The sequence below is a fragment of the Vicugna pacos genome, chromosome 20 (assembly GCF_048564905.1).
Source record: "Vicugna pacos chromosome 20, VicPac4, whole genome shotgun sequence".
In the NCBI taxonomy this organism is placed as follows: domain Eukaryota; kingdom Metazoa; phylum Chordata; class Mammalia; order Artiodactyla; family Camelidae; genus Vicugna; species Vicugna pacos.
The window spans coordinates 20,583,728-20,601,617 of record NC_133006.1 but is presented as its reverse complement, the minus strand read 5'-3'; the positions used below and the strand labels follow the sequence as shown (position 1 = coordinate 20,601,617).

Genomic DNA, 17,890 nt, shown 5'->3' with positions numbered 1-17,890 from the left:
GATCTTCAGCAAAAAAAATTAAGTCAACTATACAAACCTTGAATGTATAACAGTGTAGGAGAAAGAACAACTTAACATGACCAAAGCCATTTAACCTTTCTTTATTATATGGAATAATAACACATATATGTCTTTCATATATAAATGGAAGAATCAAAAGGTGCTCTGATTGTCTCATAAGACAATTGTGAGATACAAATAAAAAACACACGTAAAAATGCTTAATTACAGAGTGAAAAAAGTGTTTTAAGGAGGAAAGTTGATTCAAAAAGTGAGATATGTCCTCTGATGAAACCACACAAAAAAATCTTCACTGTATACACTAACACTGTATGTAAAAAACAAATCTTTTTGAACTTTAAATTAGCTTTTCTTTTTCCTTTAAAAAATTTTTGTTGAATTATTATTAGCCAGCTTTAATATACTTAAATAACACCTGTTTGTACGTTCTGCGAATAGGGAGACACAGTCTTCTGGAGTCAGACATAACTAGGACCTGACCCCAGATCTGCATTTACTAAGAAATATGATTTGAGGCAAGTTAATTTACCTAGCCGGGTCTCAATTTTACCATCTATAACCTGGATTAAAAACAAACCTCAAATCTAAGAACAAAAACAAAAACAAAACCCAAAACCCAAACCTCGTTATGAAGATGAACCGAGTATTTGGCACTTAGTAAGCCTCAATAAACATTATCCATCGCCACCTTCAGCCAAAAAAGCAAAAAAAGATTTTTATAGACAATCTTTCCAGATAGCAGATTTTCCTACACATCATTCACCCTTGTGGTCTCACCTTTAATACTCCTCTATCTTTTTTGGAGGTAATATCCTCTCCCTGTTCAGCAACAGCTGCTGCTGGGTTTTCTCCATTGTTCTTGGCACCTTCATCAGTAGTCATTGTCTTTTACAAGTAGAAACCTGCTGAGAAGAAACATATTTCAGCTAGGAAAAAACCACTTCTTTATGCATCTTTAAAATGCCCCCAGGAACTGAGCTTTACCTGACCCAAGATTTCTTAGATCCAATAAGGTTAAACACTGAAAACAAAAATAAAAACATTTGCTATGAGCATGTACTGATGTCATGAGGCATGTAAATAAAACATCATCCAACTCTTCAATTTCCCTTCCAGCTCTGGTCCCAAATTAGAGAGCAGTACAAGTCAGGTTTGGTAGTGATTATATTCCTTAGCATGATTACACATTGAGAAGTAGTCCTTTCAGAACTCTGAAAACATCCTCTCCTTACAGCCATATTCTTGACAGAGAATTAAGAACTTATCAGGAAATATGATGAAGGAATGACAATATATCACAGTGGTAAACAGAACAGCCTTCAGAAACTGACAGACCCCAGACTGAGTCCTAGCTCCAGCAATAACTATTTGACATTTGCAAACTTACTTAACTTCACTGAGCCTCAGTTTCACGTCCATAAAATGGAAATAGTGTCTGTTCATAGTTACTGTGAGGCACTAATGACATTACAGATGTTAAGAGATTAGCAGAGTCCTAACTTAAAAATGTAAACACTTACCGTGATTATTATTGGGTCTTCTACAGAGCCACATTTTTCATTTTCTGCTCAAAAGACCTACAGAATGAGGTTCTCCTCTACAAAAGCACTCAAGGTCCTCCACAACATGATCCTAACCTATCTTTCAGGTCAAGCTTCCACTACTTTCTTTTACTACCTTTCATGCAGCTCATGCTCTAGCCAAACCAGAACAAGGTCCCATAACAAGCCCCGTGCTTTCCCATCTCCATGCTTTTGGTCACTCTTTTCCTTCCCCATTTGTCCCACTCAAATGCTACTTCCATCGTACCAACCTTGACCTTGTACTTGGCAGCTGACTACCCTTTTCTGTACTTCCTTAGCTCTTCCTTGACTTGTTACCTATAATATATTCATAAGAAGACACACATGGATTTTAAAGACCCTTGAGAACAGGGTCATGCTTTGTTCATATTTACATTCTCTAGAATGCCTCTACCTTTGAGACTACTAAGACAGAAATGGCAAGGAATTTGGAGTTCCTACGGCATCTGATGTTGCCTACTTTAGCTTCTCAAAGCCGTTTTCCTCTACCTGTGTAATTAGAATAAAAATGTATCCTTTTCACAGTGATCTTCTAGATTAAATGGTATAATTTGATGTTAAAAGTATACTACTACAATGTTAGTGCTTATTAATATTACCATTCACCCAAATGACAGACACTTTTTTTCATGCAAGGCAAATACCAACAGGCTAATCAACAGACAAAATAAAACACACCTCATTGGCTGCTACCATGATGAATTCTATCCTGCTCTCCTGGTGAGCAGGGAAAGTCCAGACTTAATCACTTCTACAGCTATTCAAATTAGGTTAATAATGGACATAAGGCTCCCTAAGTCACCTGCGGGACCCTCTGGCCTACACGGTCAAAAAGAGCTATTTTACAGCTGTGAAAAATGTCTTACTGATACAACTGATAATTAGACAACTAAATATAGTTGATAAAGTGTTTTAATTAATTTCCAAATGACCTAAATTTACTTCAGTCTAAACAAAGACACAAATGAAACTTTGCTGTGCCCAAAAATCTTCAAAGAGAACACTAAAAACCAGGGGCTAAGCCCCTTTGCTTTATCTTCTAGTACAGTTTATGCCAAACACAAAAGATCCAAATGCTTGGCTCAGGATAAGGGAAAGGCCAGAACAAAGCATTCTCAAATGAACAACAAAAGTTAGGTACGCAGTTGTTGTATGTGATTCCGGGCAAGACAATTAGGAAAATCAGATGAACAGAGCTGGCTCCCAGCTTCTGGTAGCCTACACTGAGACTTCTCTGATGCATAGAAACTTGCAGAAGGCACCTCAAAAACAGGAGAAAAAGATCTTTTAAATATTTTGGACATCATGGACCAATACATCCTTGGAAAAATATATGTACACAAAAAAATTTCCCGTGGCTTTACATATACACTGGCAACCATCAATAAACCCCTAGGGAAATCTTGGATTAAATCAACAAATTAAAACCACCAGGTGAAAGGTTATTAGGAAACACAATGTCAAAACATGAACCTACAGATTATTTATTATTAAAAAAAGGGAAAAGGGCCTTCCAATGAAGTGATTTGACAAATCTCCCCTTAACACAAGTGATCTACATCATGACCAAACTCTGCATCACCTATATTAACACAAAGTGGTATCACTGTGCCTCCTGATGTGATGTAATGGGAGGTATGTATGTGGTATTCCTACCAAAAAAAAAAAAATTAACCTGAAACCAATCAAGAAGAAAAGACAAAACTAAGTTGTGGAATATTCTACAAGACAAGTGGCCTAGACTCCTCAAAACAATAATGCTATGAAAGACCAAAAAAAAAAAAAAAAAGAAAAGAAAAGAAAAGAAAATGGGCCTGCTCTGCTTTAAAAAAGACTAAAGAGACACAACAATCAACTGCAGTGTGTGATCCTTGGCTGGATCCTGGATTAGGGGGACAAATTTTATGGAAGTCCATTTTGGAGAGAATTAGAAAAATCTGGAAAAACAGACCGCACATTACCTTATTATTACTGTAAAATGTTAGCTTTCTGGGGTGGGCTGTTGTATTGTGGTTTTATACACAATAATATCCTCATTCTTTGGAAACACAAGCTGAAGTATTTAGGGGTGAAGTGCCACGATGTGTGCCATTTAGTTTCAAATCATTTGAGAGTGTGCATGCATGAACACAAGTATCACAAAAAAACTAAAAACAAAGCATTCAGAAATCATGACTACAACACATCCAAAGGCAATGCCTTTCTTTCAAATGTTCATCATTTAAGGATCAACTAAATTTTTAAATGAAAATACTGTCAATCAAAAAACAAATTCTTTTGATTCCAACCCTCCCCCACTGGAAACAATGGCTTGCTAAAATTCAAAAAAATAGGGAACTTGTATAAGTTGATCTGCAAGTTTTGTAAATCTCATTTAGTAAAGAATTTGCTCTTCATTTTTGGTTTCTACCACTTCAAGGGATATAAGTAATCTCTGTAATTTCTGAATGGTTCTGAATAGTATGAAGCCCATATAAGGTAGTATGAATAATTAAAACAAAAAAATAAACATGACACAAACTTTTTGAACTTTCAAAGAAAGATAAATCTAAAAGAATAAAGAAATAAACTGAACTTTCCAGGTATCTTCCTTTAATTCCACTTATGCCATCTGGGGTATAGATTTTTGTAAGCAGACAAAACAAACACGTTAAAGAAACTTCTTTCTTGATCTAGCGTTAGTTAAAAAAAAAAAAAAAGGCAGTAAGAACAGACAATTCCTAAAAACCTATAAGACACTGAGAAAGTTTCACTTTTTTCATAAGAGCCTTTTCTTCTTTCCCAGTCTAGGTTTATTCTGGATTTAAAATCACTATGTAGCTATGGATATTAATCTATGATAAAGCTCACTGTTCCAAACTGTCCAAAGGGGGAAATTGTTGCCCAGTGCCTCAGAGAGGGAACACACAGTTCGTTCTGTTATGGACATGCCAGATAAGCACGCACTCTCCAAAGTGCCAGTCAGCAAACACCTGAGATGTCACAGAAAAATGAGACGCTTAAAATTTCATCAACAGTATACGGAAAACTTCAGTTAACATAACTAAATTGTCATATTCCCCCAAATAAGAAGTCACTTTAAAGCTTTACCCACTAATTCTCCATGTATATTACTTACTGTGTAGTTGTTCCCTTTCTTCAAATACAGATATCTTGTATCACAGATTATCCTACTTACAGGAGAGCTTCCAGAAAGAAGACAAAAAAGAATATAGGAACTGGCTACTTTGCTGGAAGCACAGGAAATTACAGCAGCATTCTTTCTAAGTATACTCGTGCCTGGACCACAAAGGCTTTCAGTCTCCTAAAACTAAAACATGAAAGAAAACACAAGGAAGGAGGTATATCTAAGGCTTGTAACTTAATACAGGGTAAGTGCAACTAAATTTGAAAATACCCATGTAAGGATGAACTGGAAAGCTCTCATTAAATTTCTTTTTTAAATTTTTTATATTAAAATTTTTTTTTTATTTTGGGTTTTTTTTGGGGGGGTGGATTTGGTTTATTTATTTAATTTTTTTTTGTTATTTATTTAATTTTTTAAATGGAGTTACTGGGGATTGAAGCCAGGACCTCCTACATGCTAAGCATGTACTCTACCACTGAGCTATACCCTCTCCTTCATTTAGTTTCAACCCTAGGCCTCCCTCAAACATTTAAGTCCAGTTAACACAAGAGCATCAGAAGTAGTTATCTACTTGTAGACAAGACATAATGTATGAGGGAGAGAAATACTCATGCAGAGGAAATGAGATCAAATATTGAGAGACAATATACCTATATGAAACTGCACACTACATTTATTCACCTGCTTTCCCCCAGTTAATTTCCCTCCTCCACACTGGAGCAGGGAACGGGGAGATGACGAACAATGCTCTTATACATCTCACACATTCATTTTTTTCTCCTTTAAAAGATACACAAATATCTCGTGTGAGAGAAGATACACAATAGCCAGTAAGCACATGGAAATGTGTTTGATGTCATTAGTCATAAGGGAAATGCAAATCAAAATCACAATGAGATACCACTTCACACCCAGGAGGGTAGCTGTTATCAAAAAAGGAAAAATGACAAGAGTTGGTGAAGACGTAGAGAAATGGAAACTTCATGCATTGCTGGTGGTCATGTGAAAGGGCACAGCGTCTGTGGAAAAGTTTACTGGTTCCTCAAAATATTAAACATAGAATTACCATATGGTCCAGCTAGTCCACTCCTAGGTATGTATCCAAAGAAGAGAAAGCAGAGATGCAAACAGATACCTGCATACCAATGTTCAAAGCAGTATTATTCACAATAGCCAAAGATGGGGAAAAATCCAATTGTCAATAAACAAAATATGGTATGTGTGCATATATGTATCATATATTATTAAAATGAGTATTATTCAGCCATAAAAAGGCATGAAATTCTGATACATGCTACAACACAGATCAACTTAAAAACATTAGGCTAAGTGAAATAAGCAAGACACAAAAGGACAAATATTGTATGATTCTACTTTTATGTGGTACCTAGAATAGGCAGGTTTATAGAGACAGAAAGTAGAAGACAGATTACCAGGGACTGGGGGGAAGGGGACTAGACAGTAGCTGTTTACTGGGTACAGAGTTTGTGTTTGAGAAGATGAAAAAGTTCTGGAGAAGAGTGGTGACAGCTACACAATGTGAATGTACTCACTGTCAGTGCACTGTACATTTAGATATGGTTAAAATAGCACATTTTACGTTATGTATATTTTACCACATTTTTTTAAGAAAGAAAGAAAAGGAAATCTGAGGCCGAAGTAGACAGTAATTAACTTAACAGAATGGTCAGCCAGACTTAACTTCTCTCTCTTTAATCCTCCTACTTTCCCCTTAACTGAGGATGCCTTTCGCATTTTGAGCACAATTCCAGAGCTGAGCCTTCCCAAGTGACTCCCGCATCAGTTCTTCAGGGACCAAAGGCTCTGGGATGTCCAATCATGAAGACAGGAGAAGAGAGAGGATACTAAATGGAACTACCACTTTATAGCTACAAATAATTTCCTCCTTCATTGTATCTCTTAGATACATACAATGCTTTGGTAAACTCACTTTTCTTCTCAATAAGTACTGAAGAAAGCAAAGTTCATAGACCAAATTTACAATTACTCCTTCTCTGACTGCCTACTTGGAAGAATTACTGTTCTTAAATAAGTAGGAGGCCAAGCGTTGTACTAAAACAACCACCAATAAAAATCTAGAAAATATTAGATCATCCAAATGCCAGAGGTTGAAAGACAGTACTAAGTTATCAACTTTCCCCCAAGATGACACTGGAGCGACCAAAAAATTTGAAAAGCTCTCAGCTCGAAAACAAGAAAAGTTGTATCACTGAACTAGAACGCAGATGAGATTAGTCTGAAGGAGAGAACAAAGAAGAGCAAACTGCCTTCTAAACACCAACTGCAAGAACAGCTTTCCCTAGGGAGCCTGGTCACCATCAAAAAGAGCAGGAGAGAGCCAGAGGAATTAAGCAGAGAGGCATACCTGGGGAAGAGAGCAGACGCTGTGTTCAGATCAGTTAGGCCAGGTAGATTTCTCTCCCTCCCCAATGCACACGGTGGTTCCCATTTTTCTCTGTGGAAGATGTAAGAATTTTCTTTATTCTTGGAATTTGGATATATCTCCAGGATATATTGTGGAATTTATCTTCTTTCCTTAATTCCCACAGGGGCCTTAACATCCTGGTGCATAATTGCTGAAGATAAGTCTTTGGGGATTTCAGGAAAGTTCCTACTGTGTTCTTCAGTGTCCATCCTCTGCTTCTAGAAGTCTTATCAGACAGACTTTGGGCATCTTGGTTCTATCCTTCAGGTCTCCTAAACATGTTTTTCTGGGATAAACATTAGAATCACCTGGGAATCTTTAAAAAGCCACTGATGCCTGGACCTAGTCTCAGAAGTCTAGATTTAACTGGTCTGTGGTCAGAACATCAGTGTTTTTAAAAAGCATCTCAGATGACTCTAAGGTGCACACAGGGCTTGGAAATAATGGTTTTTCTCTCGAATTCAATCTCCATCTTTTAGCTCTATATTCTAAGAAATTTCCTTTGATGGAATTTCTAGATCACCATTTGGTTGTCAACTACGTCCAATGTGTCATTTAACTTGTTCAAAGGATTTTTTAAAATGTTTATTTCCATATACTCTTTTATTATCTGCTCACTTTTTCTTAGCATGTCCTTATTTTATGGATGCAATTACCTCTCAAATATTTCTGAAGGTTCTATTTAGAATAAAATGGGACATCTCCTAAGAATAAGTATCAGGCTAAAGCTTTCTTAAGGAAAAAATGCTGATTTTATGTAGCCCCTGGCATCTCCCAAGGGCACTGGGCAGTGGTAAAGGTTGAGAAGTTAAGAACTAGAAATGGGAGAAAGGCAGCATATTGTAGTGTAAAAGTTAAGTAGAAGGGGAACGTATAAGATATAAAAGTGACAGGTGAAAATTTTGATACTTGTTCTAGCCTTACAAAGAGAACAAGTAAAATGCTTTAGGTGAAAGGGGAGTGGAAAGTGAAGGCTTAAGAAGAAAGAACTAGTTACAAGCTTAAATACACAGGGGAGTCACAGGGAAATGAAAAGTAATGATTTAAGAGTAGGAAGAGCAAAAAAAAAAAGAGTAGGAAGAGCACAGGCATAGATCTGTTCATCAATTAAACACTTACAGACTGCTTAAGTTATAGCTGAATCAACTATAGCTAAATGAAAGTATTCTAAAGCTTCTCAAGAGAAATGTTTAAATAAAAACCAACAAATTCACACTATAAAAATATTATGCAGTCTTTGAAAAGGATGAGATGAATCCATAGGGAAATCATTGATCTAAGAGTCTAAATATTCCAAAAGCATCAAAACAACTGCACTGAGAAAGGGTTTTATAGATGTCCATCCACTAAAAAAGGAATCATTGTAAGACATGAAATGTATTATGATACATAGGGCTCAGTGATGATTTCGTTCTCCGGGCTGTTTAAACAACAACAACAACAAAGTCAGTTGATGATGTCACAAAGGGATAATACATGTGGTACAGACAATGTGGTATAACGTAATTACTTGCAGCAACCAACCATGCCTCCTAGTTGTTTACAGATTTTGGTGCATACAATCATTTTAAAGCACTAGGTTACAATTACACAAATATTACCCATTACGTGCCACAATGTCTTTTTCACCATTGTTTTTCCTTCGTGTTAAGACAGCTGAACTCTGGAAACACTAATAAGGAACATGCAAGGTCTTAAGCACTCCAGATAAACAATCTTCTAATGATGACACAAAAAAATGGAAAGACATCAAGATGTATCAGTAAGTGAATGGTGAGCTGCAAAAAAATTTGTAGTATGACCCTATTTTTAGGAAGAAAATAATGTGTATTTGCTTATATATACAAGGAGGACATATTTAACCATCATTAAAAGTGTTACCTCTGGAGAAAGAGATTGTGGGGACAGAGGACAAGAAGAAATTCTCATTTTTTAGATTTTATTTTGTATCATTTAAATAGTTTAACACTAAGCATATATTACTTCCATGATATTTTTTTTTAACTTAGGACAAAAAGATGAAACATTTCTTGGTTGCACTTATCAGGACTTTTTATTATTTTTGTTCAATTTAATTCTAACATTTTAGAGTGTCTTCTATGTAGAGGAAGCAAACTCTGATTGAGCAAGGGGTGCTTGTGAGATATCCAGAAGGCAGTCAGAGACGAGGCCTGGCTCAGGAGAGAAGTCTGGGTTGACAGCAGACATTGAGGAGTTATCAGATTCTACAAGGTACTTAAAAGCATAGCTGCAATTACTTCTAAGAAAATAAAATAGTGGTTCTCAAAAACTTTTAACATCCAAACCTCACTTCTGATTACTAGGACTTGTGGCAGTACAGCTGAACAGTTTTAAAAACTCAAACCATCGCTGAAGAAGTCAACAATATCACTAATGACAGATTAAAAAAACTCACAGCACTTTCAAAGTACTATTCCTCTCACTGTCCTTTAATATCATACCACCATTCAAATAACACCATTTCTTTTGAGGCAAGCACTAGAATCCACCTCTGGTACTTTCTCGACTTTACACACTGCCTCTTACCTCTCACACGTAGCCTGCTTCACACCAAGTCATGACATCCCTTAGCTCAAACGTACATCTGTCGGAAATTGTATTACAGTTGTGACAGAGACTGCTAGTAATTCTCAATATCCTTTTCCCCGCTTCTTCCTTAGTAATAAAACCTCTACTTGTTAACTAGACATGGAGCTTTCCAGAATGAAGCCCCAGTTTCCTCCCTTGCAGCTAAGTGTGGCCATTTGACTAAATTCCAGCCAGTGGGATCTAAGGAAAATATATCCATGAAGGAGCAGGCAGCCAGCTCAGGGGGAAGAATACTAAAATACATCTTAGTTGAAAGCTGAAAGATAAGGACTCATTTTCCCACTTAGTCAACAAGTATCTATTGAGAACCTACTATGTACCAGGCTCTGTTCTAGGCAATGAAGATACAGCAGTAAACAACAGAAAATAATTTCTATCTCCATGGAACTTACATTCTGATAAGGGTAAAGACGATAGGAGTGAGCCTCTATTACTTACTCATGTTTCTGATAGAAAAATTAAATTTCTACCTGTGCCACAGTGGTAGATTAACTTGGGTTGATTCATTAGGGCCAAACAGCTTGATTCCAAGTCTGCTGGTGATTTCTAAGAACAGGCCAACACAGTAACATATGGCAAAGGTCTGTAAACACTGTATAGGCAGAGGATGTGTCCTGTTCATTTTTGAAACCCTCCTCCCCTAACCTAGTGTAAATGGATGGCATAAAAGAGGCACTCAATAAACACTGGAATGAATTGTGATTTTCAAAAGCAATCAATATAAAGATGGTAAAATGTGAGACTGGAAGGAATCAGTACTGACATATCATTTCCAGTTGACTATATTCCTTCTCTAAATCTACTCTGAAAAATCTAATCTGGAGAATTACATCGTACCTGAGAGTTCAACCATAGGGCAAAAATAATACTCTGTTCTAATCATAGCAGTAATCAAGAAAACTTGAGCATAATTAATACATCCTGGAAGTGCACTGTAAGCATATGTTTGTGCATACACACAATAACAGACTTACTAATTGTATCAGTTTGACTTAAACCTGGGCAGTCAAAAGCACAGGACCACACCTCGCTGTCAATCTCTGAGTATACACTAAAGAGTAATTGGAGGAAGAGATGACTCAGAAAGCTGGAATGCAGAAGGAAGAAACCTAAGATAAAAATTCTGTATAATATCGCACCCTCCTAAAGTCTCATTAAAGCATTGTAACATAAATTAAGCAGACTTAAAACACGTTTTCACTATATGTTTCCCAAGAGTAAAACTGTCCAAGAATAGCATTTTAGGTCTGCGAACAAAGCCTAAAACGTAGAAGGAACAAAACCCTTGACCACCTTAATTCCCCACCATAAAAATGTGGAAGGAAGACAGGGACTGAGGATAGAGGAGGGAAACAGTGCTGCTCCCAAGCCTGATGACCAGAGGCCTCTGTCTGGGCACTGGGTTTTGAGAACAAATGAATGTTCCATAACAGGAGAGGTTCGGTATTTGCAGAGAAGTCTGGGGAAAAATGGAATCTTTAAAACTGTAACAGATCCTATGCAGGAAGAAGTAAGGCAACTTTATTTTTGATGTGGCCCTACCATCTCCCAAACCCTGAGTTGGTACCTCCTCTGCATGCAGATCTAGTTACTGACCAGTGAAGTTTGTTAATGTGACTTAATCCATCTCTTCAGGGTCAGGCTCCTCAGGGCCTTCCAAGGTGACAAGTTAATTAATTAATCCTGTCCACCAGATAAAGATTTGTCTATCTCCCTAAGTAAACACCTTCTTTGGAATGACTCATATATTCCACATTTCCAGGACAAATTTTTAATTAAAGGTATGTATGAGAGAGGATTGAACCATGCCTGAATTTAAACTCAAATCCATTGGTAACTAGCTATGGAATCTTTGGCTGTCATTCAGTTTCTCCACCTGTAAATTTCAAGAGGTTAGACAAAAATGGTATCTAAGGTTTATTTCAATTCTAATATTTAATATTTAGAATAACTTTTAATGAATAAATAGATGCTTCACTTCACTTTATAGGAAAATGAGGTTTGATATGTGGAAGGGAAAACAATTCCCAAGGAATGGAAAAAGTTACTCTGGTATCAGAGAGTTCACTTTCCATTGCAGTCCTCTGGGAAAGCATGATTAATTCTGAGGTTTATCCCCTTAGATACTGTGTTAGTTTTCTAGAGCTGCCACAACAAATTATCACAAACTCAATGGCTTAAAAAAACACACAAATTATCTTATAGTTCTGGAGGGCAGACGTCAGAAGTAGGTCCACTGGGCTACAATCAAGGTGTTAGCAGGGCTGTGTTCCCTCTGGAGGCTCCAAGAGAGAATCTCCTGTTTTTTCTAACCTCTAGAGGCTGCCCACATTCCCAGGCTCATGGCCCCTTTCCTCCATCTTCAAAGCCAGCAATACTGTATTCTCTGATTATTCTTTTGGAGTCACATCTCCCTTTGGCCACAGCCAGGGAAGTTTTTCTTTCTTAAATTTCTTAAGAATCTATTTGATTGTGTTGGGCTCATCAGGATAATCTAGGATAATTTCCCCATCTCAAAGTCTTTAACCATAATCATATCTGCAAAGTCGCTTCTACTCTGTAAGATAATGTTAACAAATTCCAGGGATTAGGATGTGGACATCTCAAGGGAGCCATTATTCTACTACCTACTATAGATACCTAGTCATCCAAACAAGATCGTAACAATCCCTCCCAAGCCTAGAATTCTGTTGATGTCCTCCATTTTACACTTAGGGTTCTTTCAACATTCTCTCCTTCCTCTCCCTTTACTTATCATCCAGTTGGATAACAATGTTCTAATCTGACAATATGATTAAATCTAACATTTGAGATTTTACATATATACATATATATATATATACATATATATATACGTATATATATATATGTATATATATATATATACACACACATATATATATATATATATATATAAAATTCTTCAGAATTTCAGAAAGCCCAAACTGGAACATTTATTCAGTTTCTCAATTGTTTAATAAGTTAAAATTGTAAGTAAACTTGATATATGTAATACATGTTTTCCCAATTCATCAAACTTTATCACTGAAAAATTATTTTAAAAACTGAGTCCTTTATGTGATTCTGAAATTTGAGCAGCTTGCTATAAATGCTGAAGGACACACAAATACATTTTTTAAAATCTAGTAACAGTAAATTGCACATAAAGTATTTAATTTTTAAGTTTTGACATATGTATATATACATATCCACTAAGTTATCACTACAATCAAGATTATGAATATACACACACAAGTTTCCTTGTATCCCTTTATAGTTCACCTCTCTCTGGCTCATGTCTCCAGCAATCTCTGATATGCTTTCTCAATAGTCTGTATTTTATAGAATTTCATATAAATGGAATGTCTTTTTCCATTGCTTCTTTCTCTTAACTGTAATTATACTGAGAATAAAATACACTGTTGTATGTATCAATAGTTTGTTCCTTTTATTGCCTAGTAGTATTCCAGTGTATGGAGATATGCAAATTATTTGCCTGTTGATGCACATTTGGATTGCTTTCAATTTTTGTCTATTACAAATAAAGCTACTATGAATACTTGGTTACAAATCTTTATGTGGTCATATGCATTCATTTCTCTTAGATAAATGCTTAGGAGTGGAATGGCTAAATCACAGAGTAGGTGTATATTTTAGGTCTTCAAGAAAGTGGCAATCTGTTTCCAAAATGTATGAACCATTTTGTATTCCCACCAGAAGTATGTAAGAGTTTCAACTGCTCCATATTTTCACTAACACTTGGTACTGTAAGCCTTTTTAACTGAAGACACTCTAACTTGTATGTAGTGGTATCTAATTGTCATTTTAATCTGCATTTTCCTAATGACACGATGTTGATCATCTTTTCATGGGCTGATCAGCCACCCAAGTAGTTTCTTTGGTGAAGTGTCTGTTCAAATCTTTTGCCTATTTTTGACTGGGTTGTTTCCTTATTATAAGTTTTTAAATTATTATTCTTATTTTTTTATTGAAGTGTAGTAAGGTTCGTTTCAGGCGCACAGCAAAGCAACTCAGTTATACATATATATTTTTTCAGTTTCTTTTCCACTACAGCTCATTTCAAGAAACTGAATATATTTCCTTGTGCTATACAATAGGTTCTTGTTGCTTACCCACTGCACATATAGTAATGTGTATCCATCAATCCCAAACTCCCAATCTATCCTTCCTCAACCCCTTTCCCACCTGGTAACCACAGCTTGTTTTCTATGTCCATGAATCTATTTCTGGTTTGTAAATACAAGTTGTATCTTTTTTAGATTCCACATATAAGCAACATCATACAATATTTGTCTTTGTCTGATTTATTTCCTTCTTATTAAGTTTTGAGAGTTCCTTATATATTTTGAGTACAAGCCTTTAATCAGATATTTTGTGAATATTTTCTCCCAGTCTGCGACTTGTCATTTTATTCTGTCAAAGATGGCTTTCAAAAAGATGTTCTTAATATTGATACAATCCATCTTTTTTTCTCTTTTATAAATCATGCTTAGTGTTGTACCTTAGAAATCTTTACCAAACACAACATCACAAATATTTTCTTCTAGAAACATCACGGATTGGGGCTTTACATTTAGGTCTATGATCAATTTTGAATTAACTTTTATATGTGATATAAGGTACAGATTAAGGTATGGATTTAGTTTTTTGTGTATGAATATTAAATTGTTGCACTATCATTTGTTGAAAAGATTAACCTCTTTCCCATTTAATTGACTTGGCATTATATTCAAAAATTCATTGATCATATTTTCTGTTCCATGGGTCTATTTCCTTACTTTACACTAATACTGTTGTTTTCATTATTATACACCAATATCATTGTTTTGATTATTATAGCTAAGTTTTAGAAATCAGATAGCACTAAATCCTCTCTGTTCTTCACTAAAACTGTTTTGGAGGAACTCTCCTACACTGTTGGTAAGAATGTAAGTTGGTGCAGCCACTATGGAGAACAGTATGGAAGCTCCTTAAAAAACTAAAAATAGAATTATCATATGATCCAGCAACCCATTCCTGAGCATATATCTGGAGAAAACTCTTAATTCAAAAAGATACACACACCCCAATGTTCACAGCAGCACTAGTTACGGTAGCCAGACATGGAAGTAACCTAAATAAATGTCCATCGACAGATAAATGGGTAAAGAAGATGTAATACACACACACACACACACACACACACAGAGTGAAATATTACTCAGCCATAAAAAAGAATGAAATAATGCCATCTGTAGCAACACAGATGGACCTAGAGATTATCATACTAAGAGAAGTCAGTCAGAGAAAGACAAGTATTATATGATTTCACTTACATGTGGAATCTAAAAAAAGGATACAAATGAATTTATCTACAAAATAGAAATAGACTCAGAAAACAAACTTCTGACTACCAAAGGGCAAAAGGCGGGGAAGGGATAAATTAGGAGTTTGGGATTAACGTATGCACACTTCTATATATAAAATAGATAAACAACAAGCACAGGGAACTATATTCAATGTCTTGTAATAACCTATAGCAGAAAAAAAATCTGAAAATAACAGATCTAGATATATGTATGTGTGTATAACCGAATCACTTTGTATACCTGAAACTAACACAACAGTTGATTGTAACAGTTGATTGTAAATCAACTATACTTCAATAAAAAGATACACATACACACACACATTTTACAAAGTGAAAAAAATTGTTTTGTCTATTCTAGGACCTTTGCATTTCCATATAAATTTTTAAAACTTGTCACTCTCTACAAGTTGCCAGCTGGGATTCTGATTGAGATTGCACTGAATCAGTATCTTTAGAGAAAACTGACAACAATATTGAGTCTTACAATCCTTGAACACAATATATCTTCATTTATTGAGGTTTTCTTTAATTTCTCTTGGTAATATTTTACAGCTTCCAGTGTAGAGGTCTTGTGTATCTTTTCAGGAAATTTATCCTTGGGTAATGAGTATTTTTTATTTTACTATAAATAGTATTCTTTTAAAATTTCAACTTCTGACTGTTCACTTGCTAGTATATAGAAATACAATTGATTTTTCTATGTTGATCTTGTATCCTGCAACTTTCCTAAGTGCATTTAATTGTTCTAGGAGCATTTTTTAAAATCATAGGCAATCATGACATCTGTGAATAAAGAGTTTTATTTCTTCTCCTTCAATCTAGATGTCTTTCATTTCTTTTTCTTGTCTGACTGCACTGGCTAGAACCTCAAGTACAATCAATAGAAGTGATGACTCATAGTGGACATCTTGTCTTGTTCCTGATCTTAGCGGGAAAGGCCTCTGTCTTTCAGTATTAAGTATGATTTCAGCTATTGGTTTTTCATAGATGTTTATCAGATTGAGGAAGTTCCTGTCTATTCCTAGTTTGTTGAGAATTTTTGTAGTAATGCATGTTGGATTTTGTTAAATGCTCTTTCTGCATCTACTAGTTGATCATGTGGTTTTTCGCTTTTACTTTATTAAACACGGTATATGACGTTGATGTTCAACCTTGTATTCCTGGGACAAATCCCATTGGTCATTTTATCATTTTTATAAGCTGTTGGAGTCAATTTGCTAAAATTTTGTTAAGAATTTTGTCTTTTAATTGAATTGGTTAGATCATTCATAGTTAATGTAATTATAGACCCAGTTTGGTATAAACCTTGCTATTTGTTTTCCGTTTGTCATCTATTCTTTGTTTCATTTTTTCTTTCTTTTTTTATTGGATCTCTGGGTTTATAGTTTTTATCAGATTTGGAAATTTTTTGGACATCGTTTCTTCAAAAAACTTTTCTGTACCCCTCCTCTCCTCGAGACTACAATTACATGTATATTAGGCCACCTAAAGTTGTCTCACAGCTCACTGATGCCCTGTTTTTTTTTCCCCTAGTCTGACTATTTCCTCTCTGACTTTAATTCTGGATAGTATGTACTGCTATGGCTTCAGGATGACTAATCTTTTCTCTTGCACTGTCAAGTTTGCTGTTAATCCCACATAGTTTATTTTTCATCTCACATATTGTAGTTTTCATCTCTAGATGTTTAATTTGGATCTTTTAAATATATCTTATATATGCATTTAACATTCTCAATCTTTCCTCTGCTTTATTGAACATATGGAATATAGCCATAATAACTTAATATTTTTGTCTACTAATACTATCTTTGTCATTTCTGGGTCTGTTTCTAATTTTTATTTTTCTCCTCATGGATTATATTTCTCTTGCTTCACTGTAAGTCTGATGTTTTTGACTGGAGGTCAAATGTGAATTTTACTTTGGTGAGTGCTAGATATTTTTTTCCTCCAGTTTTATTGAGATATGATTGACATACAGCACTGTGTAAGTTTAAGCTATACAGCATATCACAATAAGTCTAGTGAACACCCAACATCTCATACAGTTAAAAAATTAAAGATAGAAAAAAATCTTTCCTTGTGTTGAGAACTCTCAGGATTTGCTCTCTTAACTTTTCTATATAGCATACAGCAGTGTTAATTATATTTATCATGCTGTACATTATACCCCTAGTACTTATTTATCTCGTAACTAGGTGTTTATACTTTTTGACTGCCTTCACTGAATCCCCGCCCCACAACTCCTGCCCCCACCTCTGGTAACCACAAATCTGGTCTCTTTTTCAATTGAGTTTGTTTTTGAAGTATAATTGAACTATAACACTATATTAGTGCCTGTTACACAACATAGTGATTCTGATATTTCTATACATTTCAAAATGATCAGGATAAGTCTAGTTACAATATATGAAGACATTACATAGTTAACTGACTATATACCCCACACTGTACATTTCATATCCATGCCTCATTTAATTTGCAACCGGAAGTTTGTACCTCTTAACCTCGCTCACCTATTTCCTCCTTCAGCTCTCCTCCCCTCTGGCAACCACCTATTTGTTCTCTGCACCTGTAACTCTGTTTCTGTTGTTATGTTTGCTCATTTATTTTTTCAGATTGCACACATAAGTGAAATCATACACTGTTTGCCTTTCTCTGTCTGACTTATTTCACTTAGCATAATATCATTTAGGTCCATTCATGTTGTTGCAGATGGCAAGATTTTATTCTTT

General features: G+C 35.4%; 1 protein-coding gene across 6 annotated transcripts in view; it reads right to left on the bottom strand.

Moving 5' to 3' along the window:
* Nucleotides 1-17,890, bottom strand: part of FKBP5 (FKBP prolyl isomerase 5) — a 105,883-nt gene that overhangs the window by 51,999 nt on the left and 35,994 nt on the right. For 3 of the 6 annotated variants that reach the window (XM_072945154.1, XM_072945152.1, XM_072945157.1), the window contains one exon: nt 799-923. In XM_072945154.1, coding sequence (XP_072801255.1) covers nt 799-903 — 105 coding nt within the window. In that variant the 5' untranslated portion in view covers nt 904-923. Of the gene's footprint in view, nt 1-798; nt 927-7,117; nt 7,208-17,890 lie in introns of those variants that run through there. The other 3 variants (XM_072945155.1, XM_072945153.1, XM_072945156.1) reach the window with 3 other exon arrangements.